General features: G+C 37.0%; 3 protein-coding genes across 3 annotated transcripts; 2 read left to right on the top strand and 1 right to left on the bottom strand.

The window, feature by feature from the left end:
- LOC111808125 (acid beta-fructofuranosidase) lies at positions 1-3,774 on the top strand. The gene is made up of 7 exons (XM_023693939.1): positions 1-645; positions 816-824; positions 908-1,764; positions 1,837-1,998; positions 2,790-3,025; positions 3,098-3,185; positions 3,264-3,774. Exons 1-7 carry the CDS (start codon positions 21-23, stop codon positions 3,549-3,551), a joined length of 2,265 nt encoding a protein of 754 aa, XP_023549707.1. The 5' UTR covers positions 1-20; the 3' UTR covers positions 3,552-3,774.
- A 5,240-nt stretch (positions 3,775-9,014) lies between these two features.
- LOC111808911 (monocopper oxidase-like protein SKU5) lies at positions 9,015-13,746 on the top strand. The gene is made up of 9 exons (XM_023695148.1): positions 9,015-9,389; positions 9,633-9,742; positions 9,845-10,115; positions 10,219-10,357; positions 11,477-11,843; positions 11,957-12,322; positions 12,406-12,484; positions 13,072-13,271; positions 13,382-13,746. The coding sequence occupies exons 1-9, from the start codon at positions 9,246-9,248 to the stop codon at positions 13,482-13,484; spliced, it is 1,779 nt and encodes a 592-aa protein (XP_023550916.1). The 5' UTR covers positions 9,015-9,245; the 3' UTR covers positions 13,485-13,746.
- Positions 13,747-18,558: 4,812 nt separating this feature from the next.
- LOC111808781 (axial regulator YABBY 5-like) lies at positions 18,559-20,475 on the bottom strand. Its single transcript, XM_023694952.1, has 7 exons — positions 20,105-20,475; positions 19,722-19,865; positions 19,516-19,636; positions 19,371-19,419; positions 19,185-19,260; positions 19,022-19,096; positions 18,559-18,884 (listed from the first exon to the last, which is right to left on the bottom strand). Exons 1-7 carry the CDS (start codon positions 20,264-20,266, stop codon positions 18,801-18,803), a joined length of 711 nt encoding a protein of 236 aa, XP_023550720.1. The 5' UTR covers positions 20,267-20,475; the 3' UTR covers positions 18,559-18,800.
- Positions 20,476-22,871: the final 2,396 nt, after the last annotated feature.

Genomic DNA, 22,871 nt, shown 5'->3' with positions numbered 1-22,871 from the left:
ATAAGGAGAGAGAAGGGAAGATGTTCATGGCTGAGGCTGTTTCAATCCTCCTTCCATATTCGTCAAACCTCCACATTTGGCTCTGTTTTAAGCTGATTTATCTCTCTCTACAGCACAGCCAAACGACAATACAACACCCCTTCTCCCTGCATTCCCCATTTATACCTCTCTTTCCCCCTTTCAACTTTCTCACCTCATTCTTCTTACATCTCTGCAATACTCACATGGTGAAGTTGAATCCCTTTTCTGCTTTCCCTGCCACCGCTGATCCGCAGCAAAATCTCCCCTTCTACAATCCTCTTCCTCATGAACCTGTCGAACCCGTTCAATCTCCGCCTATTCGCCGCCGACCCTTTAAGGGAGGCGTCTACATTTTTACTGGGTTGCTCTTGGTTGGCTTATTGGTCGCCATTATTTGTCAGAATGGCATGGGACCTGCATCCAAATTGCAAGGAAATTCCTACTTAATCTCCAAGTCGCCGAAGATATTTCGTCCGTCCTCACGTGGGGTGTCGGTCGGCGTGTCGGAAAAGGCAAATCCCCAATTTCTTGGCCGGAGTGTCACTTCGTTTCCTTGGAATAATAGTATGTTGTCGTGGCAGAGAACGGCATTCCATTTCCAACCAGAGCAGAATTGGATGAATGGTATTTTTTCTTCTTCTTTCCCGCTTTCTTGGAGGATTTGAATAATGAATTCTTTCTTGTTTGTACTTTTATTCTTATGTGGGTTTGATGTGATTGAAATGTGATTTGTGTTCTTTGTTTCTGGTTCTTTGATTGCGCTTTCTGGGGGAATCTACTTGTTTCTGTCTCAGATCCCAATGGTAAGAGATATTCATTTTGCCTTATCATTCAGCATTGTGTGTGTTCTTCTTTTGAGTTTTTATGAGACTTGAAAACGTTACAGGTCCATTGTATCACATGGGGTGGTACCATTTCTTCTACCAATACAACCCACAAGCTGCAGTGTGGGGAAACATTGTGTGGGGGCATGCAGTGTCAAGGGATTTGATTCATTGGCTTCACCTTCCAATAGCCCTGCTTCCAGATCATTGGTATGATATCAATGGCGTTTGGACTGGTTCCGCCACTGTTCTTCCTGATGGTCAAATCATGATGCTCTACACTGGCTCCACAAAAGAGTCTATCCAAGTTCAAAATCTGGCATATCCAGCCAATTTATCTGATCCTTTGCTCATTGATTGGGTCAAGTTCCCTGGCAATCCAGTTCTTGTTCCCCCACCTGGTATTGATTTCAAGGACTTCCGTGATCCAACGACTGCGTGGCTCACGTCGGAAGGGAAATGGCGATTGGCGGTCGGATCGAAGGTCAATCGAACTGGGATTTCGTTGTTGTATGAAACTGAAGACTTCCAACGCTTTCATCTGTTGGACAATCTGCTTTGTGCTGTTTCTGATACTGGAATGTGGGAATGTGTTGACTTCTTTCCTGTATCTAAAACTGAGAACTATGGCTTGGATACGTCGGCTAATGGACCCGAGGTGAAGCATGTTATGAAGACGAGCCTTGACGATGATCGACACGATTACTATTCGCTCGGAACATATGATGAGAAGACTGGTACTTGGATTCCTGATGATCCCAAGATTGACGTTGGGATTGGCTTGAGATATGACTATGGGATATTCTATGCGTCCAAGTCTTTCTATGACCATAACAAAGGAAGAAGAGTGTTGTGGGGTTGGATTGGAGAGTCGGATAGTGAATTTGCTGATGTTCAGAAGGGATGGGCATCAGTTCAAGTAAGCCACTTGATTCTGTTCTTAGCTCCCAATTCATTCTTGATAGCATTGTAATACAATGATGTTTTGCAGAGCATTCCAAGAACTATCTTGTTTGATAATAAAACTGGGACCAATCTACTCCAATGGCCAGTCGAGGAAGTAGAAAGCTTGAGACAAGAAAGCTATGTCTTCAACAATTTGGTGGTCAAGGCAGGATCAGTGCTACCACTTGACGTTGGCACAGCAACTCAGGTTTGTTTACCATCACACCTTCCATATATATTTTCTTTATTAATTGTGGAATCCCACGTCAATTGGAGACAACAATGAAGCATTCGTTATATGAAATCGTGAGGATGACGGTGATACGTAACAGGCCAAAATGAACAATATCTGCTAGCGGTGGGCTTAGGCTGTTATAAATGGTGTTAGAACTAGACACTGAGTTGTGTGTCAGCAAGGACGCTGACCTCCAAAGGATGGATTGTGAGAGGGAACGAAACATTTCTTATAAGGGTGTGGAAACCTCTGCTTAGTAGACGGGTATTAAAACCGTGAGGCAAAGCAGACAATATTTGCTAGCGGTGGATTGGGCTATTACAAATAGTACCAGAGCTAGCGATGACACTGGGACCCCAAGGGGTGAATTGTGAGATCCCACATTAGTTGAAGAGGGGAACAAAGCATTTCTTATAAGGGTGTGGAAACCTCTACTTAGAAGACAGGTATTAAAATCGTGAGGCTGACGGTAATACATCATGGGCTAAAGCGGATAATATTTGCTAGCGGTGGATTGGGCTGTTACAAATGGTACCAGAGCTATACACTGGGTTGTGTGCTAACGAGGACACTGGGCCCCCAAGGGTGTGGATTGTGAGATCCCTCATCGGTTGGAGAGAGAAGCGAAGCATTCCTTATAAGGATGTGGAAGTCTCTCCCTAAGATAAAACTGTGAGACTAACAACGATGCGTAACGGGCCAAAACAGACAATATTAGCGGTAGACTTGGGCTGTTACACTAACAAGCAGGTTGTATCCCACAGTTAGACATATCAGCCGAGTTCGAGTTGGATAAGGAAGCATTGGAGAAAGCAACCGAAACAAACGTAGAATTCAGCTGCCAAACAAGTGGTGGAGCAACGGAGCGTGGCGCATTGGGACCGTTCGGTCTTTCGATACTTGCAGACGAGAGCCGGAGCGAGCATACTCCAGTCTACTTCTATGTTGCAAAAGACCAAAATGGTAGTCTCAAGACATTCTTCTGCACTGATGAATCAAGGTATGCAATTAGTACTCCTCCACTTCAGTTTTGTCCAAGGAGATATTAAACTCAATGTTCTTGGCGCTTCAGATCCTCTGAGGCAAGCGACGTGTTCAAGCCAATATATGGAAGTGCTGTTCCAGTGCTAGAAGATGAAAAGTTCACTTTAAGAATACTTGTAAGTTCAAAAACTCCCTTCATATAAACATATCAGCAAGTTCATGAGACTTGATACTGAATTATGTGTGGCATCCAGGTTGATCATTCAGTGGTGGAAAGTTTTGCTCAAGGTGGGAGAACTTGCATCACATCAAGAGTTTATCCAACGAAAGCGATCTACGGTGCTGCTCGGTTATTCGTATTCAACAATGCAGAGGATACCGACGTGACAGCCTCGATCACTGTATGGCAGATGAATCCTGCTTTGATACGCCCATATCGTCCCGGTGGAGACGACTCGTCTAAAAATTCAGTTGTTTTAATACCGTTCTACCTGTTTCTATTGGTTTCATTGTTGCATCTGATCGTATACAAGGGTGCGTGAGAGGTAAAACTGTTTGATCGAGTGTTGAGTTGAGTCGAATCGAGTTAGTAAAATTGTGTTGGAAAAGTGTATTCCTCAAGTTCCATTGATTCTTTTTAGTTTATTTGGGGGATTGATGAGAATAGTTTTTTTTTTTTTTTTTTTTTAAGATGTTAAATCTGTAATTTTCTTTGATACTTTGAGGCATGAATGTTTTGGGAATAAAATAAATATTCATTTGCCATTTTCCTTCTCTTTTTTTAATTATTTAGAAAATAATATATATATATATATATATATACATATTTTGCCAAATTAAAAATATATATATTTTTTAACATGTCAGTGGTATCATGAATATCTTTAAATTTTAAAAAAATTTAAGTAACACTCTTAAATTAAAAAAATAAATAAATAAAATAAGAATTCAAAAGTATTCTTACTGCTCATTTTGGAATTTTGGAGGGAGACTATTAATATTAGCTTAAAAAAAAATTAAATTTTCAAAAGTCTGTTTTCAAAAGTTTTATTAATACCCTTTAAATTTGTTTTAAGAGCTCAAAAAATATTCTTATCATTAAACTACCATTCAAAAATATCAGTGAACTTTCAAAAATAATGTCTATATTATTGTTCTTTTTTAATAAAGATAATTATTAATACTTTGAAAATTTTATAGGTATTTTTTAAACCTAGGACTACTAATAAGAGTATTTTTTTTAAAAAAAAAAAAAATTTAAGGGTATTAATGAAATTTAAGTAGAATATTTTTTAATTTTTTTTTTTTTTTTGAAAGTATGTATTTTTTAGATAAAGTATAAAGTTTAACGATATTTTTATTAAATTATTTTTTTTTTAATTCGTTTCGATAATTTGAGAATGGGCTTCCGTTGGTGATCCAACTCCAGAACTTAAGGCCCATTATTATTGGGCTGTGTTAAATTCGCGGGATAATTAAAAGCCTTTTTTACTTTTAATTTACACAAATTTCTGCTACTCAGACTTCCTATTAAAAAAAGTCATATCTTAATTCCATTAATCCCTCACATCAATATCTAATTTGACATATATATATATATATATATATATATTCCATAAAAAAATGGGAAATAAATAATTTGAGGTAAAACTTTTAGAATATGGTTTAAAAAGGCATTGAGAACATTAAAGGCAAAAGGTTATAATTATGCTTGCCCATTTTTTGTGTAAGCATTTCACAGCTTTCTCCAATTTATGCGGTCAAGTTGTTGAAAAAAATAATGTAATTATTATGTTTTTATAATTATTATTTGATCCCATACTTATTAAGTTTATATTTTAAATTTAATAAATATTATTATTTACATTGAGTATCACTCTCGAAGTTCCACTGAAATAAGTTTATAATTGAAAATAATGTTTATAAGTTTAGACGAGCCATTCAAATAGAGAAGTCTTTCCAATATTCTTCACCCTTTATCTCTTTCGTTTTCTATCATTGCTAAAATTTTCATTTATTTTTGTAAGGGTAAGATTGGGATTCTCATGGAGAATGCGCGGGATAGGATTCTTTGGAAAATTTTGATCAAAGTAATATAGAGATTTTTTTTTTCGCTACTTTACTGATAAGTTCAGGCAATGGAATTGCTCAAGTGTAAAGTAGAGAGAAGCATGACACAAGCTATATATGTATAGCTAATTCATTTACTCTTTTTTATTTTACTTAATTGGGTTTATTCAATCCATAAATCTAAATAATTAAAAATAGGACGCTTATCAAAAAGATACTTTGAAGGTTTGGGCGAATGAAAGGAAGTTGGCGGAGAAAGCTCGTTTCCAATTTCCAATCAACAATGGGGAGATTTAGCAAGCTAATAGTGGAATGAGTGGCGTTTCCTAAATTTTTTTATTTTTTAAAAAAAATTGGTTCCAAGAAACGTGTTTAATGCATAATTTCTATTTTATTATACAATGCTCAAACCACACTGCTAGCAGATATTGTTATCTTTGTATTTTCCCTTCCGTACTTCCCCTCAATGTTTTTAAAACGCATTTGTTAGGGAGAGATGTCCATATCCNTTTTTTTTTTTTTTTTTTTATCTTTTCTCCCTCCTTTCCAGCTTCGAATACAATTGGATTGCACTTTACTACTCGCGAGCGTATATANTTATAAATAATGTTTCGTTCTCCTCCCCAACCGATGTAGGATCCACAATCCACCCTCCCCCTTCAGAGCCTCGCTAGTGAGTTCTCCTCTCCAATCGATGTGAGATCTCACAATCCACCCCCTTTAGAGCCTAGGGTCCTCACCGGCACTTGTTCCTCTCTCCAATCGATGTAGGATCTCACAATTCACCTCCTTTCGGGGCTCAGTGTCCTCTCTAGCACACCACTGATGTCTGGCTCAAATACATATCGATTTGGGAGGAGAACAAATCATTTTTAAGAACTTTAAGAGAAAGCTTGAAAAGAAAAGCCTAAAGAAGAGAATGTCTACTCAGAGTGAGTTTGGACGGCTACCCAATATTTATTTAAAAATGTTACCCAATATAATGTAAAGTTGACAAACAAAAATATAATGGTATGCTAACATAGTTTCAAAAATTGAGAATTAAATGGATGATATAAGACATAAAATAGGTATAGGCATGTAATAATGTAAAGATTTGGTGGGGTCATGAGGTGGACACAATAATGAGTTGGCATATCAACACTTTCACGTTTACATGTGAATGGGTGATGAATAATCATACACCAACTACTTTACACCCACCTCTCTCCTTCAATCTATATATTCTTTATGCCAACTCATACTCCTATTATAAAACTTACATTATAATACAAATATAAAATTTATATTTTAATTTAATAATTTACTTCTTTATTTTTAAAAAATTTCATTAATACCCTCTAATTTTTTAAAAAAATTAGAAAGATATTCTTATGGTATGAACGAGGATAGATATTAATGTTATTTTTAAAAGTTTGGATGCTTTTAAAACATGATATTAATCGTTTTATTTTTTATTTTTTATTTTGAGATATTATTGAAACTTTTAAAAAATTTATTAAATTTTGGAAATAAAAATGGAAAGGTTAGAGATTGTTTTTTTTTTTTTAATTAATTTAACGATGTATTTTTATATCATTTATCTCAAACCCAATAAATGAATGGCACTTTTTACCAAAAAGAAAAAACTAATTATATCTTTTTATGTATTACTTTTCTTGGGATGCGTCTTTTTTTTTTTTTTTTATCTTTTCTCCCTCCTTTCCAGCTTCGAATACAATTGGATTGCACTTTACTACTCGCGAGCGTATATAAATTGAAAGATTCCATAAGTTCGAATACATTTGTGACACAACTAACTTGCCTTTACATTCGTGTACTCTATACTATCTTTGAAAATCTTATTTAAAAAAAAGTTGCCTGAGACACTCGTCTTCTAATACTTGCCTTGTGAGACACACATGTGCCACAGAGCTTAATAGTGGTGGAGAGCTAACACCATACCACATCTTATATTGCATTTTGAGGTATTTTCAATTATTCTCGAGTAGACGTCATTTTGGCGAGCACTCATATGGCCCCATGCAGCGTTTATCAAGTATTCGATTGACATCAAATTTGGTGAGCTTTTATCTTTCATATAAACGGACTTAACTCTAGAATCGCATGTCGAAACACATAACAAAACTTTGACTTTTCTAAAGTTATAGCTTGTGTGAATCTTGTGTATACTTCAACCTAGCTTGAATACACACTCTTGATGTGTTGGATGATGCATTGTCTTTTTTAATCGCATCATAACACTTACCAATCTTAACCTTCACGTGACCAGATGGGCGCCACTTGAAGGTTGCCCTTTATTTATCTTGCATGAAGTCAAACCTACTTTATCTCAGTGTAGTTGTGTCATACTAAATTTATATACCAAATTAAAAGTTGTGGCATAGAATTTAAAAAGTTATATACCAAATAAAAAATTCAACAAATATTACAGCGCAGTAAAAAAAAAAAAAATTAAAAAAAAAAAAAAAAATTAAAAGAGTACCAATTGTGTAAACTGGGCCAATCAAATTTGTACAACAAGATATGGATGCTTCACTCTGAATGACAGCCCGATTACGCTGCCCCCTGCCCGTGCCTGCCCTAACCGTTTACCCTGTTTCTGCTTAAATATCAATCTCAATAATTTAAACTTTATCCACTAAATTATTTTCCAATTGTTACAAAATTTAATTAATAATTACACCGCCACGTCATTATTTTTCTCTTCCTCTTTTCTTCTTCTTTACGAAAAAAATTTGTGTACTTTCTCTCTTTTAAATTAATTGCACGGCTTCCCTTTCGTACACCTCAAGTTCATTTTATTTTTAATACATTGTCTAATAATTTAACTCCTTTTAAATTAAAAAAATTAAACTAATTCAATTTATTAGCATTTAATAAATTCAATATAATCTATACTGGTTTATAAATTTATTTAGATTAAATTGAATTCAAACAAATGAAAATTTTATAAAATGGGTTGGTTCGAGTATATATTAAAATTGAGATACAAAATTAATTCGAACCATTAGATTATGTCTCGACTCGATTTAACCCAACTCACGAAGCGAGATAGTATAAGAAATGTGGTTGGTATGTTAATTTATTGTTGTTACGCAAGATAATATAAAATGAATTAACTTTTTAATGTAGAGTTTTAATAATGATCGAGTTGAGGAAGATAGGGTGACAAAAAAAGAAAGACAACATTAAATGGATGAAGTTTTGATTATATTATGTTTTTGTTTTTTTTTTAATTATTAAAAAAAAAAAGAAAAAAGAAAAAAGCAAATCAGCCAGAAAGTAGAAGAAAGGAGAGGGGTGGCCCACACAAGTAACAGCTTAGACATTTATAGTGGGGGCCCACTAAATGCTCAACGGCTGGCAATCACGTGGCGCTCTCAGACGGATTTAAACGTTATTCCAATTTTATATACGCTGTCCCGTTTCCGCTGTTTCTTTGTTTTGGTTTTTTTTATTGTTATTTTCTTTCCCTTTCCATCCATTTAATTAATTGCCCCGACATCCCTCCATTTTGTAATTTATATACGTACATTTATAATATTAAATATATAAACTTTTAATTTTAGAAATTAAATATATAATTTAACTTTTAATATATAATTATGCGCATATTTAAAGAAGTTTAAGTGTAATGAAATTTAAATTTCAACATATTTCAATTAATTAAAAAAATATTTTTTTTGATTAATACGTTAATTTAAGTCTAATTTAATGAATATATATTTTATTTAAATAAAATAAAAAATGGAATCCCGCGTCTCAATCTCTATGATACCGACTACTGGCGTTTCTCTTTCTTACGCGGTGTGGGTGTGTCTTTCTCTCTCCCATGTGTTGGTTTGAACGGGAATTGGGGGGTTTGAGTGGTGACTGGTGACCGACAGAACCAAGGCCCTCTTGCCAACAGACCCCATTAACAAAACCAATAGCCAACACGATTGCTCTGTCTTTCACGCACTCCTCTTCTTAGCACTGCAAAGCTCTGCAATCTTCCACTATCAAAAGCAGTGAAATATAGCCGTTTTTCATCCCTTTCCTCTTCTCCTTCTTTCTCTCTCTATCCATTTTCAACGCTCTCTTAGGCCTCTCCCCTGATAATGTAAACACAGTGAAGTCTTTCATCTCTTAATTCGTGTTCTACCCACTCAAGATTCAGTGGAATGGCTCCCATTCGTAACTTATTCTTCATCTTTCTTCTTCCTATTTGCCTGTTTGTAACCCTTTCCTCGGCTGCAGATCCGTTTGCTTTCTTTAATTTTGAAGTCTCCTACATCACTGCTTCTCCTCTGGGTGTTCCTCAACAGGTTTGTTTTCTTTGGATCTTGTTTCCCTCTTCCATTTTTTTTCCAGTTCTGGGGGGTCTCTTTAGTTTAATGGCAGATGGGTTTGTGTTGGATTTTAAGAATGCTTGGATTTTTAGCTCTAGATCTTCTTCATAAGCTGCTCTGTTTTGGAGAAACAGAGCACATTGTTTGAATTGAGCCGAGAGTAACTGAAGGAAGGCTGTATCTAAGCAATTTTTGTGATTTTTGCTTTGGATTTTGCAGGTTATTGCTATAAATGGGAAGTTTCCTGGTCCTCCTATCAATGTAACTACCAACAACAATGTAGTTATCAATGTCCGGAACAAGTTGGATGAGAGCCTCCTCATGCATTGGTATTGTTTGATTTAATGTCTAGTTTATTCTGTGGCAGTTTATGATGATTTATGATTGTAGAGCTAGTTTGAGAATGGAAAAATTGATTTGTGGGGTAATAGGTCTGGAGTTCAACAGCGGAGAAGTTCATGGCAAGATGGTGTTCTTGGAACTAATTGTCCAATTCCTCCCAAGTGGAACTGGACTTACCAGTTTCAAGTTAAGGATCAGATAGGGAGCTTCTTTTACTTTCCATCGCTCCATTTCCAGAGAGCGTCGGGTGGATTCGGTGGCATTATTATTAACAACAGACCTATAATCCCCATTCCTTTTGCTACCCCAGATGGAGACATTGTAATTTTGATTGGTGATTGGTACACCAGGAATCACACGGTTAGTGTTTGCTGAAGGAACAAAATGCCTGGTCTACCTAATTGTAGCATTGTAAAGGTATGTAGTGTGCTTGATATTGATACTTTTTTGGATTGGTATGTAGGCTTTGAGAAAAACCCTTGATGATGGGAAGGATCTTGGAATGCCACATGGTGTTCTCATCAATGGAAAAGGCCCTTACAGATATAACGACACGCTAGTCCCTGATGGTATCGAACACGAAACAATTGAAGTTCATCCAGGTAACGCTAATACACCTCAGCATAATTGGTTAAGAGAAAAAGATTGTGTGCTTACTTTGTATTTGGTTTAACTTGCCTTCTCTGATATCATTCACTCACTTGAATTTCCTCAGAAATTCTACCTCTATGTTAGATGCTAGTAGAGAACAAGTGGCTTAATCCTGATTGTGGACACAGACCAATCTACTACTAACCATCATCTAGGCTCTAGCCTGAGAGGGCAACCCTCTAGCCTATTTTGTTTGGGTCCATCCCTACGGGTGATCAACCTGGTTGGCAAACTCAACCAGCAGGTTTTTGGCTCCTAATGGGGACACCCTCATGTTCAAATATCGTCTTGCATTATTTTTTTAGAGATCTCACATTGGTTGGGGAGGAGAACGAAGCATTTTTTATAAGGGTATTGTTAGATCCCATATCGGTTGAAGAAGAGAATGAAGCATTCTTTATAAGGGTGTGGAAACCTTTTCCTAGCAGACGCGTTTTAAAAACCTTGAGGGTAAGTCCGAAAGGGAGAGCCTAAAGAGGACAATATCTGTTAGCGGTGGCCTTGGGCTGTTACAATTTTCCTAGTTTTCTCCTAAGGAACATCCTCCTTGCTTGCATTTAAGGGGCTTTGAACATGAGATTACTAGCTCTAGTTTCAATTAATGTGGACTAGAGAAGCTAACTCTCCCTAAGCTCATAGCATGTAGGCTCCACACATAGTAATCTCTTTAAATAGAGGTATCCCCTTACAAATTCAACTGGGTGCATTGAATATGTGGGAAGAAAAATCTCCCTCTAAGAGGCTCACCCCCATGTTTAGTGGAGCTGAATCTCCTATTATCAGACTTTTCAAAATGATATTATGTCAATTATGTGCATGTCAGCTAACCAATCCTTCCTCTTAACTTGTTTATTCGTTTCATCGACTTGATAAGGAGAGTATAAGACTAGTTGTAAGTCATATACATCTGTTTTAGAGTTGGATGCTGTTGATACTGTATGGATGAATGCAATACGACATAGTAGCACATTTCGTTGTCTATGCAGAGTTACTTATACTATTATTGTTAGTAAGTCCTTGGTAAGGTGGAGAAGTGTTAAATTGATGGGTTTCCTGATGATGCTGAACAGGGAAGACGTACCGGATTCGCGTGCACAATGTTGGAATATCTACTAGTCTGAATTTCAGGATACAAAACCACAATCTTCTATTAGCAGAAACAGAGGGGTCATATACAGTGCAACAGAATTATACTAGCTTAGATATACATGTAGGACAGTCATATTCATTTTTGGTAACCATGGATCAGAACGCGAGCACTGATTATTACATTGTAGCTAGTGCTCGGTTTGTCAACGAGTCTCTTTGGAAAAGAGTTACCGGTGTTGCTATCTTGCATTACTCTAATTCCAAAGGAAAGGCAGCTGGTCCCCTTCCGGAAGCACCAAATGATGAATTTGATAAAACTTTCTCAATGAACCAGGCAAGATCAATCAGGTTTGTCCAAAATCATGGCTATCAGAAAAATTAGGAAGTTATGAACATTCTGTTTTTCTTTGGCATCCTTAGTTTTTTGTGCTTTCTAATAAGTTGGCTAACAATTTGTGCAGATGGAATGTATCCGCAAGTGGTGCTCGTCCCAATCCTCAAGGATCATTCAGATATGGCTCGATTAATGTTACCGATGTTTACGTCTTGCAAAATAAACCTCCTGTGTCGATCAGTGGCAAACAGAGAACAACGCTAAATGGAATCTCGTTTGTCAATCCATCCACACCAATCAGATTGGCTGACCAATTCAAGTTAAAGGGTGTTTATAAGCTCGACTTTCCCACTAGGCCACTTACAGGACCACCAAAGACAGAGACATCAGTGATTAATGGAACCTATAGAGGGTTTATGGAGATTGTACTGCAGAATAACGACACCAAGATGCAGAGCTATCACATGAACGGATACGCCTTCTTTGTCGTGGGGTACGTTTTATCATCTATCTTTGCTAGCACGAGTAATGAGCTATGGTTACTTTTATATTCACTCGGTGATTGAATGAATGCAGGATGGACTATGGCGAGTGGACTGAGAATAGCAGGGGCACATACAATAAATGGGATGGAATAGCTCGCTCAACAATTCAGGTACAGTTTGATTGGGGGATTCTGCAGTTTCCATAAACAAACCTCTGTGCGCTCCTCAGATATGATTTATACCTTTTATGTGAGATTCCACGTTGGTTGGAGGAGATGGGAACGAAGCATTCCTTATAAGGGTGTGTTAAACTCTTCCTAGTAGACGCATTTTAAAACCGTGAGACGGATGGTGATACGTAACGGGCAATATCTGTTAGTAGGTGGGCTTGGGCTGTTACAAATGGTATCAGAGTCAAGCATCGGGCGGTGTGCCAGCAAGAACGCTGGGATCCGAAGGGGATGGATTGTGAGATCCCACATTGGTTGGAGAGGGGAGCGAAACATTCCTTATAAGGGTGTGGAAACTTCTCCCTAATATACGCGTTTTAAAACAGTGAGGCTAACGGTGATACGTAACGGGCTAAAGCGGACAATATCTACTAGTGGTGGACTTGGGCTGTATATTTTAACTTCATGTCAGCAAGTTGGTTATATACACTAAATGTGTAGTAGTGTGTGTTCCATATTACTATATGTAGTATATTGACATCTACCGTATTATGTTATACCCCCGACTTATTCATCTCGTGGTCTAGGTTTATCCGGGAGCATGGACAGCCATCTTGATATCTCTCGACAATGTCGGAGTTTGGAACATCAGGACAGAAAATCTCGACTCATGGTATCTTGGGCAAGAGACATACGTTCGGGTTGTCAATCCTGAGGCGACTAACAAAACTGAACTGCCTATGCCAGACAATGCACTGTTTTGTGGTCAGCTTGGTAAATTACAGAAGTATGGAACTATACCCTTTTCAATTATATACCCTTTTCAATTATATCTATCTCTTGGAAACTGAAACTTTGAATGATTCTGAAAAATATTTACATGTTTCTGATATTCAGGCCACAAGATATCTCTTCTGCAACACCAATCATGGGCGGTAAATTGACGATGCTATTCACTCTGCTGACAATCTTCTCCACTGTAATATCTGCTTTGCGCTAAGCATCGTTGCTCTATGCCTGCTCGTGTTAGTAAGTTGTCGGGCATGTCGGGTTTGTGGTTGAGTGTGTGTGTAGGTCTGTAAGTCTTGTGGATACCCAATTTTTCATGATTTTTGCATAGCATTTTTTCCAACATGCAAGCTGTAGAAGATGTATCTTTGATTTTCGTTGTCCATTCGATTTGGATTAATCATTCTTTCGATTCTCGAGTCATGATACACGAACTGTACCTTCAATGATCCATCTATTTTCATTACCACTGCTGTCTCATGTATCCATCATACTTATGCTGTAGTAATTTCAGTTTTGTTTGTTATGCTATATCACTTCACAAAGCTGGTTGCCTGTGCTTAGGAGTAAGATAAGTCTTTATTTGTTGGGTGAATTTTCTCAACAAGTCTGCTCTTGTTGTTCATCTCATGATTGCATACAGATTTGGTTTGAAACCTNCTAGATTCCGGAGGGGGTGGATTGTGAGATCTCAACATTCTTTATAAGCATGCCAGAACAATATTGTTAATGGTGGACTTAGACTGTTACAAATGGTATCAGAGCCAAACATCTGGTGGTGTGCCAGTGAGGACGCTGAATCTCGAAGGGAGTGGATACCGAGCGGTGTGTTAGCGAGTTCGCTGGCCCCGAAAGGGGATGAATAATGAAGTATTCTTTATAAGGGTGTAGAAACCTCTCCCTAGTAGACGGAAAAATCTAAAGAAGACAATATCAGCTAGAAGTGGGCTTGGAGATCCTTTTTTGTTGTATTTCCGCCTTTGTAGCGTAAAAGATGGCAACTTTCTTGTCTTGGAGAAGGGAAGCATGTTATGTTGGAAGTACTTTGGGAAATTTTGGTCTGTTATCTCTCTCTTTCTTCTGGAAATTGAGTGGGTATCAGTGCTTCATCAGATCTCAGATGGCCATTGTAAAAGCTATATGCCCCATTAGTGGAAACCCAAGGGATCTTCAATCTCAGATTGCTATCAAAACTTCCTCAAAAGTCTCCATCTTTATACATGATTGACAGAAAATGTAGGTTACAGAGCCAAGTGTTTGGTATAACAAACAAAGCAAAGACTAAACTTTAGGTCAAAATTTTAGAGTTTCTTATGACAACACCTCATCAATAGTCTATCATTAGAAGGCATTGATATATGTGACATAGCTATCCATATGTTAGTGAGGTAATCTTAAGGAGGGGTACATGAATGTATCGAGACTATATTCGAATGAGAGTAATCCTGAGTATAAAATTGAAACTTTTACTTATAATTCTATGTTTGGTGACATCCTAGACATTTTCTAAAGATACACATGAATGAGGACAAAAACATCCTGTAAAGACTCACGATGGCCTGTGTGAATAGTTTTCGTTCTTAAGTCCATCAATGGAATTGAAATCATACTGAACCTAAACATGGAAACCATGAACTAACTAAACTATCGTGCTTGTCTAGATTAGTACAAGATACTATTTAAGCAAAAATTACCATTTTAAGAGTAATGTCTTTTCAAGACCTTCACAACAAAAGCAATCGACCGGCCGTTGTTCCCTTGCCTTTACATGAAAAATTGTTACGAAAACAATGAGTATTTAAAAATAATTTTTTTTTTTGACGAACATCATGTATCTTAATTGTTGGGACTTAATTTCATGACTGTCATTTAATTTAACTTTTAGTTTTAGATAGGGTTGAATGCATAACACTTTTTGACGCGTGGTTTACACGCATGCACATGGACGCACTAGAGAGTCTACGTAGCTCTAGAAAGATAAGATAATGGCTTATATGTATATTTATATGTATACTCGTTCTTAAATTTTACATATAATAAATGTTAAATTATAAAAAAAAAAGGAGTACACCTAATCTATCTATGCTATAACGGCTCAAGTAGATATTGTCTTCTTTGGATTTTTCTTTTCGTGCTTCTCTTTAAGGTTTTTAAAACGTTATTGCTATGGAGAGATTTCCACATCCTTGTGTTTTGTTCTCCTCCCCAATAATGTGGGATTTCACAATCCACCTCCTTCGAGGCCTAGCGTCCTCGCTAGCACTCGTTCCCTTCTACAACCGATGTGAGACACTCCAATCCACCTCCTTTTAGGGCCCAACGTCCTTGCTGGCACACCGCCTCGTATCCACCCTCTTCGGGGCTTAGCCNTTTTCTCAACAAGTCTGCTCTTGTTGTTCATCTCATGATTGCATACAGATTTGGTTTGAAACCTCAATAGATTCTTCAAGAAAATCAGTAAGGCAAGGGTTCATTCCAGAGATCAACAAGCCAAAAGACCAATCTAAAAAGATCAACAAGGTAGAATGATATAAAACTCGGGATTTGATATAAGAATCTTGTCGAAGCGCAAGACCTTTAGATCTAAATTATCCCAAAATCCCAAAACCAATAAGAAATCAACCCAAGTAAATCTACTTGAATGACTCTACCATGCAAATCATTCGTGTATATCTTATCATCTACCATAAAGTCTTTATAGTATGATTGAGACACCTTATTTCGTATCGGTGTGTTGTGTTGAACGAAGGCTTCTCTTTCTTATCTCAAATAATCATGAGATTCACTCCTTTGGTATCTTTTTTTGTTGTGTTCTCAGCTGTGAGACAGTTCTTTTTCTTTGTTTTTTTTTTTTTTTTTTTTTTTTTTTTTTTTTTTTTTTTTTTTTTTTTTTTTTTTTTTTTTTTTTTTTGAGTCAGAATTCCTGGGTTTGTGTTTCTTTTTTAGTTGGTGGCAATGAACAATCTTTTTACTATGCATTAAGTCGCGGTCTCTTCTTTTGATAAGTAAATGCTTTAACCGAAAGCTGAAATGTGGAACTGCTGGAGCATGCATGCTACCATGTCGTAGTTGAACTTGAAGATTTCATTTTGTTCCAAGGAAAATGAAACAGACAAAGATACTGATAAATCCAAAGCTGTTTTTAATTTCTTTCAGGAAACTGAATCTATGGAGGGTCAAGCAAGCATCAGAAGTGTTACCTTTTGCATCAGCCAGAGGCGCACACATTGGTGCTGTCTCTGAACCCTTTTGTTCAATAATTGCTTTTGCCTTTTACAACTCACGCCCATGAAAAGAATCATGTCATGAAGCCTCATGTGAGATCCCACATCAATTGGAGAGGGGAATGAGTACCAGCGAGGATGCTAGATTCCGGAGGGGGTGGATTGTGAGATCTCAACATTCTTTATAAGCATGCCAGAACAATATTGTTAATGGTGGACTTAGACTGTTACAAATGGTATCAGAGCCAAACATCTGGTGGTGTGCCAGTGAGGACGCTGAATCTCGAAGGGAGTGGATACCGAGCGGTGTGTTAGCGAGTTCGCTGGCCCCGAAAGGGGATGAATAATGAAGTATTCTTTATAAGGGTGTAGAAACCTCTCCCTAGTAGACGGAAAAATCTAAAGAAGACAATATCAGCTAGAAGTGGGCTTGGAGATCCTTTTTTGTTGTATTTCCGCCTTTGTAGCGTAAAAGATGGCAACTTTCTTGTCTTGGAGAAGGGAAGCATGTTATGTTGGAAGTACTTTGGGAAATTTTGGTCTGTTATCTCTCTCTTTCTTCTGGAAATTGAGTGGGTATCAGTGCTTCATCAGATCTCAGATGGCCATTGTAAAAGCTATATGCCCCATTAGTGGAAACCCAAGGGATCTTCAATCTCAGATTGCTATCAAAACTTCCTCAAAAGTCTCCATCTTTATACATGATTGACAGAAAATGTAGGTTACAGAGCCAAGTGTTTGGTATAACAAACAAAGCAAAGACTAAACTTTAGGTCAAAATTTTAGAGTTTCTTATGACAACACCTCATCAATAGTCTATCATTAGAAGGCATTGATATATGTGACATAGCTATCCATATGTTAGTGAGGTAATCTTAAGGAGGGGTACATGAATGTATCGAGACTATATTCGAATGAGAGTAATCCTGAGTATAAAATTGAAACTTTTACTTATAATTCTATGTTTGGTGACATCCTAGACATTTTCTAAAGATACACATGAATGAGGACAAAAACATCCTGTAAAGACTCACGATGGCCTGTGTGAATAGTTTTCGTTCTTAAGTCCATCAATGGAATTGAAATCATACTGAACCTAAACATGGAAACCATGAACTAACTAAACTATCGTGCTTGTCTAGATTAGTACAAGATACTATTTAAGCAAAAATTACCATTTTAAGAGTAATGTCTTTTCAAGACCTTCACAACAAAAGCAATCGACCGGCCGTTGTTCCCTTGCCTTTACATGAAAAATTGTTACGAAAACAATGAGTATTTAAAAATAATTTTTTTTTTTGACGAACATCATGTATCTTAATTGTTGGGACTTAATTTCATGACTGTCATTTAATTTAACTTTTAGTTTTAGATAGGGTTGAATGCATAACACTTTTTGACGCGTGGTTTACACGCATGCACATGGACGCACTAGAGAGTCTACGTAGCTCTAGAAAGATAAGATAATGGCTTATATGTATATTTATATGTATACTCGTTCTTAAATTTTACATATAATAAATGTTAAATTATAAAAAAAAAAGGAGTACACCTAATCTATCTATGCTATAACGGCTCAAGTAGATATTGTCTTCTTTGGATTTTTCTTTTCGTGCTTCTCTTTAAGGTTTTTAAAACGTTATTGCTATGGAGAGATTTCCACATCCTTGTGTTTTGTTCTCCTCCCCAATAATGTGGGATTTCACAATCCACCTCCTTCGAGGCCTAGCGTCCTCGCTAGCACTCGTTCCCTTCTACAACCGATGTGAGACACTCCAATCCACCTCCTTTTAGGGCCCAACGTCCTTGCTGGCACACCGCCTCGTATCCACCCTCTTCGGGGCTTAGCCTTCTCGCTGACATATCGCCCGGTGTCTAGCTCTGATACCATTTGTAATAGCTTAGTTGGTTAGAGCGTGTCAAGGTTGGAGGTTCAAACCCTCCTTCTAGCGATCGACGATCTTTCTAGGAAGCATGTGAATACGTCCTAAACGTGGTAATATAGAAAGGAAGGAAAAGAATGATAATTTGAACTAGAATTGAATGTTTGAAAGACGCAAATTCTTCACAAAAGATAAAGATTAGATATAGAATATGAAGTCATCACTACACCAACAACAAGATGCATTAAGTAGTAGTAGTAGTAAGTAGTAGTGAGCCAAATATGGTCATAATGATCACATCATAACATCAAAAGGCAAATTACATATCAAACCCATGAAGATAAGAACTTGAGTAATAGTAGTAGTAGCAGCTGCAAAGATGAGGGCGAATTTTGAAACAAAAACACATATCCATGGGAGCTAGAAATGAGAGACACCAACGTTGGCTGCTGCTGAGGCATAGAATCCTCCATTGTCTTTCATTAAAACACTCTGCTCTGCTTCCTGCAACACGTTTTCATGTGTTTCCATTCACTTCCACTGTTAAAAACAATAATATTGCACACAACAAAATATCTCCAAAACGCAAGGAGGAGAATCAGAATTCACTGATACAAAAATATGTGTTCTTCTTTTCTTACCTGCTGGCGGATGTTTGTTTTCTTCACTTTCTGGTCGGGCATGAGACCAAAGTGAATGTGTGGAAAGTGGGCCCACTGCCAACACACACACACACAAAAAAGACAAAACATTAATAAAGATAAGATTTTTATTTTGTTCTGTTTTGTGGGCTTTGGTTTTTACATTCTTAGCAGCGGCGCTGAAGGCTTCTCTATGGGATATATCGGGATTCACTGACTTGATGCGTTGGATCTCGTCCCTGCATCCAATTTTTTTTCATTCACTAAGAAACAGAGATAGAAATCGATAGGGTTTGTTTGTTTGTTTGTTTGTTTGTTTGTTTTTTTGTTTGTTTGAATCATTACTCACTTGATGAAGCGATTGTATGCAGATGGCACTCTCTGTCGCTTCTCTGGAGCTGAAAAAATAAAACAGAGCTTAAATTAATGATCTTTTTCTATGTTGTTCTTAATTTGTTTGAAACTTGGAAAAAAAACAAGCTACAAAATCTCACGTCTGTTGATGACAGGGGGCCTGGGGAGCTCATCAATGACTCCACGAGATGGCGTTACAAAATTGTTGGTGGCTGCAAACTGGTTGATCAGATAATTGGGGTTTGGAGTGGGGATGTTTTCCTAAGAACACAATCAAACGTGAGATGAAATTGAAAGTAAGAGTTAGCTAAGAACAGGAAATATAGGGTTTTTTTTTTTTTAAAACCAGAATGTTATGGGAGTGGCCAAGGTGATGAAATTGATTAGGTGAAGGGAGGAGCAGGCCACGCATGTTGACAGGCAGCAGATTGGTGCAGTGTCCACATCGCACTGTCACAGTTTTGAACAAGCTAGAACAAGGAACACTGACCTGAAATCAACGAATTAAGAGAAACCCATCAAAGAAATTTGAGAAAAAAAAGGGGAAAATGAAACATGGGTCACCTCAAAATTGACCAAAAACCAAAACCCAGAAGAAGGAATCACAAAAAGATTAGAACTTTACACAAAACGGGCAAAAAAAATATGAAAGGAAGAAGCTTTATATGGAAACAGAGAAAACGAATAGTGAAAAAGAGAGAGAAAAGATGATGATGATGATAATGATACCGCAAGGACAGTGTCACAAATGTTGCAATGGACATAACAGAGCTGCTCAGCTGCGGCGGGAAGGTGGTGGTCCAGCAGCTGCTGCTGAGACAAGGTAGTGGTAGTGGTAGTGGTAGCAGTAGCAGTAGAAGTAGGAGAAGAAGAAGAGGAAGAGGATGACATATCAAGATTATTGTATTTTCGCCTTTGCTTTTTATAAAATCTTGATTGATGATTGATGATTGGTCGTGTTTGGTTGACTGATTGATGGGATTGACAGATTAACCACCTCCTTGGATCTGCCTTCTTTTTTTTTTTCTTTTTTTTTTCGCTTTGATAATGAGTTTTGAAACAAAGTTGAGAGAATAGAGAGTAGGCATCAATGTTCTTGGCGTTGGTTTATAGCCTCATCATCATGTATGTATGTATGCATGCATGCATGCATGTATGGTTGGAAAGAGCGGGAGATGTGGGCGAAGGGAGGCAGAAAGGGACGTGTGCATGGGAGTGAGATAGCTTTCACACACTCACCTGTTGTTTTCATAAGTTAAAGAGGGTGTTGTGTTGTGGTTTTGTGTGGTCTCAATTGGACCATTTCTTTAAAGGTTTCCTCAGTTTCCGAACCCCCAAAACAAAGATTAAATAATACAAATCTCTTGGTGTGTTGTTGTTGTTGTTCCTGTTGGACAATTAGGTCGCCCTCTCTTTGGCTCTTTGCTCATCTCTTGCCCTTCCTTAGGGCTCTTCTCTCTTCACTTCCCTCCATCATAGCTCAATTATAGCGCCATCATGAGATTTTGTGTGATGTTTTTCCTCCCATCTTCTATTTTTATCTCTTTCCCTCTCCTCATATCCTTTTTCTAGGACCACATTTATGGATATCATGTCATATAAATTTATCATTTTTAAGTTGATTACGACCCGTCAATTACGATGCTCTTAAATTGAAGAAGTTATTGAGTTTTACTCTAAGCTATTTAATGGTTATTATGATAGTGCATTTTCTTTCTAACGGTTATGTTTAAGAAACTCTATCTAAATTGAATTGAACAGAACCGAATCAAATCGTGTGTATGTATCTCTCTCTCTTGAATAAAACCCTAGCCTCTACTAATATTTGCAACCATCTATTTCTCTTTTCCAAACCCTCTTGAGTTCTCTCACCCACTTTGTTCGTGATTGAAACCTAACAACTCTCACTGTTGCTCGCAAACGAGTTTTTGAAACCCGTTTGGAAACTCCTCACCCTTTAGCTCTCTCTCCCTCTATCGAGATGTTTCTTCTTCCCTCTCTTGGAGTCATTGACTAATTAACGGGCCAAAGATTTGTGAAGGGATGCCATTTACATTGGTACGAGTCTTTTTGGAAACTCCAAAAGAGAACTTGGGAGATCCCACAGTAGTTGGAGATGGAAACAAAATATGAGCGTGTGTAAACCTCTCCGTAGTATACACGTTTTAAAAACGTGAGGCTGACGGTGAAACGTAACGGGCCAAAACAAACAATATCTATGAGCTTATACTCAAAATGAACAATATCAACGAAGATTTGTGATTTTTATAGCTCTAACCATAGAAATTTAGCTTGGAGGGAGGCTTTATTATTAATTTCTTCAACCTTCAAACCTTATCGATTTGCTATAGGACTCCATATGTTGCATTGTACCGACACAAATTCCATGGAATTTGTTCATTTTCTAAATCTAGAAGTTGGTTTTTATTTACTTACAAAAANCAAAACATGTAGAAAAGACAGTGCAGACATGACACGACACAACACAACCATGATAAGATTTTAAAAAAAAAAAACAAAAAACAAAAAAACAATTGATTCATTTATGGCATCATGGTGATGAACAATAAAACAATAAAAGATAGAATAATATTATGAAAGTTGAAGCGAAGGGTTAGGTTTGATTAACATTTAATATTAGGGTTCTTGTTTTTTTTTGGGGTGATTTGACCATTCATTCTCTCCCTCCTTACACAGACAGATATGTATTTAAGTCAGTAAAAACCATATCAGAACGCAGAGATGCCCTTTATGCCACCTTTGTCTTTTCCTCTATACCCATTTCCTTTGCGTTTATCTTAACTAATTTGGTTACACTCCCCCTCCACTCTTTCCCTCTTCAAATTCCCACTTCTTTCTTAACCTCCACCTCCATAATGGTACGATATCAACTTTCGGTTATGTTTATCACGTCTTATAGTAAGCTTGTTTAACTATATATATATATATGTTGTTCTTGCGGTTACAAATCACGACTCTCCACAATAGTATCATATTGTTCCTTTTGAGTATAAGCTCTCGTGACTTTACTTTTAGTTTGCTCAAAAAAACCCTCGTACCAATACAAATAGTATTCCTTATTTAAAACCCAAAATCAACCCTTTAATTAACACGTTCGTGCTTGTTCACTTGCTTGCAACTCTAACTAACTTGCCTCTATTTTAGGTCAAGTCATTTAGTTCGACTTTGCCTCTACTCTAAATCAAGATATGGTCAATAGAGATCTATACCAGGGATCTTTATTATGAACTATATCTTCAAAGATTTGCTCTATTGAAAATTATTAGGAGTGAGTCCCAGTTAATTTAGTGAAAGATCATGGATTTATAAGTGGGGAATATTATCTTCATTGGAGAAGTCCAAAGCAAAGTCATGAGAGCCTATATGCTCATAGTAGACAATATCATACACAGAGTCGTGATTTCTAACATGCTCGACACTAAAAGATTGTATCAACATGAGTCTTGTATTAGAGTTAGGTATGATATTTGATATT

Source organism: Cucurbita pepo, chromosome LG13, assembly GCF_002806865.2.
Source record: "Cucurbita pepo subsp. pepo cultivar mu-cu-16 chromosome LG13, ASM280686v2, whole genome shotgun sequence".
NCBI lineage: Eukaryota > Viridiplantae > Streptophyta > Magnoliopsida > Cucurbitales > Cucurbitaceae > Cucurbita > Cucurbita pepo.
The sequence above is the reverse complement of the archived record's forward strand: the minus strand, read 5'-3'. Positions and strand labels throughout refer to the sequence as shown.

Excerpts from the sequence above, each read along its gene's own strand:
- LOC111808125 (XM_023693939.1), top strand. The coding sequence starts at position 21 with ATGTTCATGGCTGAGGCTGTTTCAATCCTCCTTCCATATTCGTCAAAC. Across the intron at positions 1,765-1,836 it reads AGGGATGGGCATCAGTTCAA|AGCATTCCAAGAACTATCTT; the intron begins GTAAGCCACTTG and ends GATGTTTTGCAG. Across the intron at positions 3,186-3,263 it reads AGTTCACTTTAAGAATACTT|GTTGATCATTCAGTGGTGGA; the intron begins GTAAGTTCAAAA and ends TGTGGCATCCAG.
- LOC111808911 (XM_023695148.1), top strand. The coding sequence starts at position 9,246 with ATGGCTCCCATTCGTAACTTATTCTTCATCTTTCTTCTTCCTATTTGC. Across the intron at positions 11,844-11,956 it reads AACCAGGCAAGATCAATCAG|ATGGAATGTATCCGCAAGTG; the intron begins GTTTGTCCAAAA and ends CAATTTGTGCAG. Across the intron at positions 13,272-13,381 it reads CAGCTTGGTAAATTACAGAA|GCCACAAGATATCTCTTCTG; the intron begins GTATGGAACTAT and ends TCTGATATTCAG.
- LOC111808781 (XM_023694952.1), bottom strand. The coding sequence starts at position 20,266 with ATGTCATCCTCTTCCTCTTCTTCTTCTCCTACTTCTACTGCTACTGCT. Across the intron at positions 19,637-19,721 it reads GCCACTCCCATAACATTCTG|GAAAACATCCCCACTCCAAA; the intron begins GTTTTAAAAAAA and ends TTGTGTTCTTAG. Across the intron at positions 19,097-19,184 it reads TCAGCGCCGCTGCTAAGAAT|TGGGCCCACTTTCCACACAT; the intron begins GTAAAAACCAAA and ends GTGTGTTGGCAG.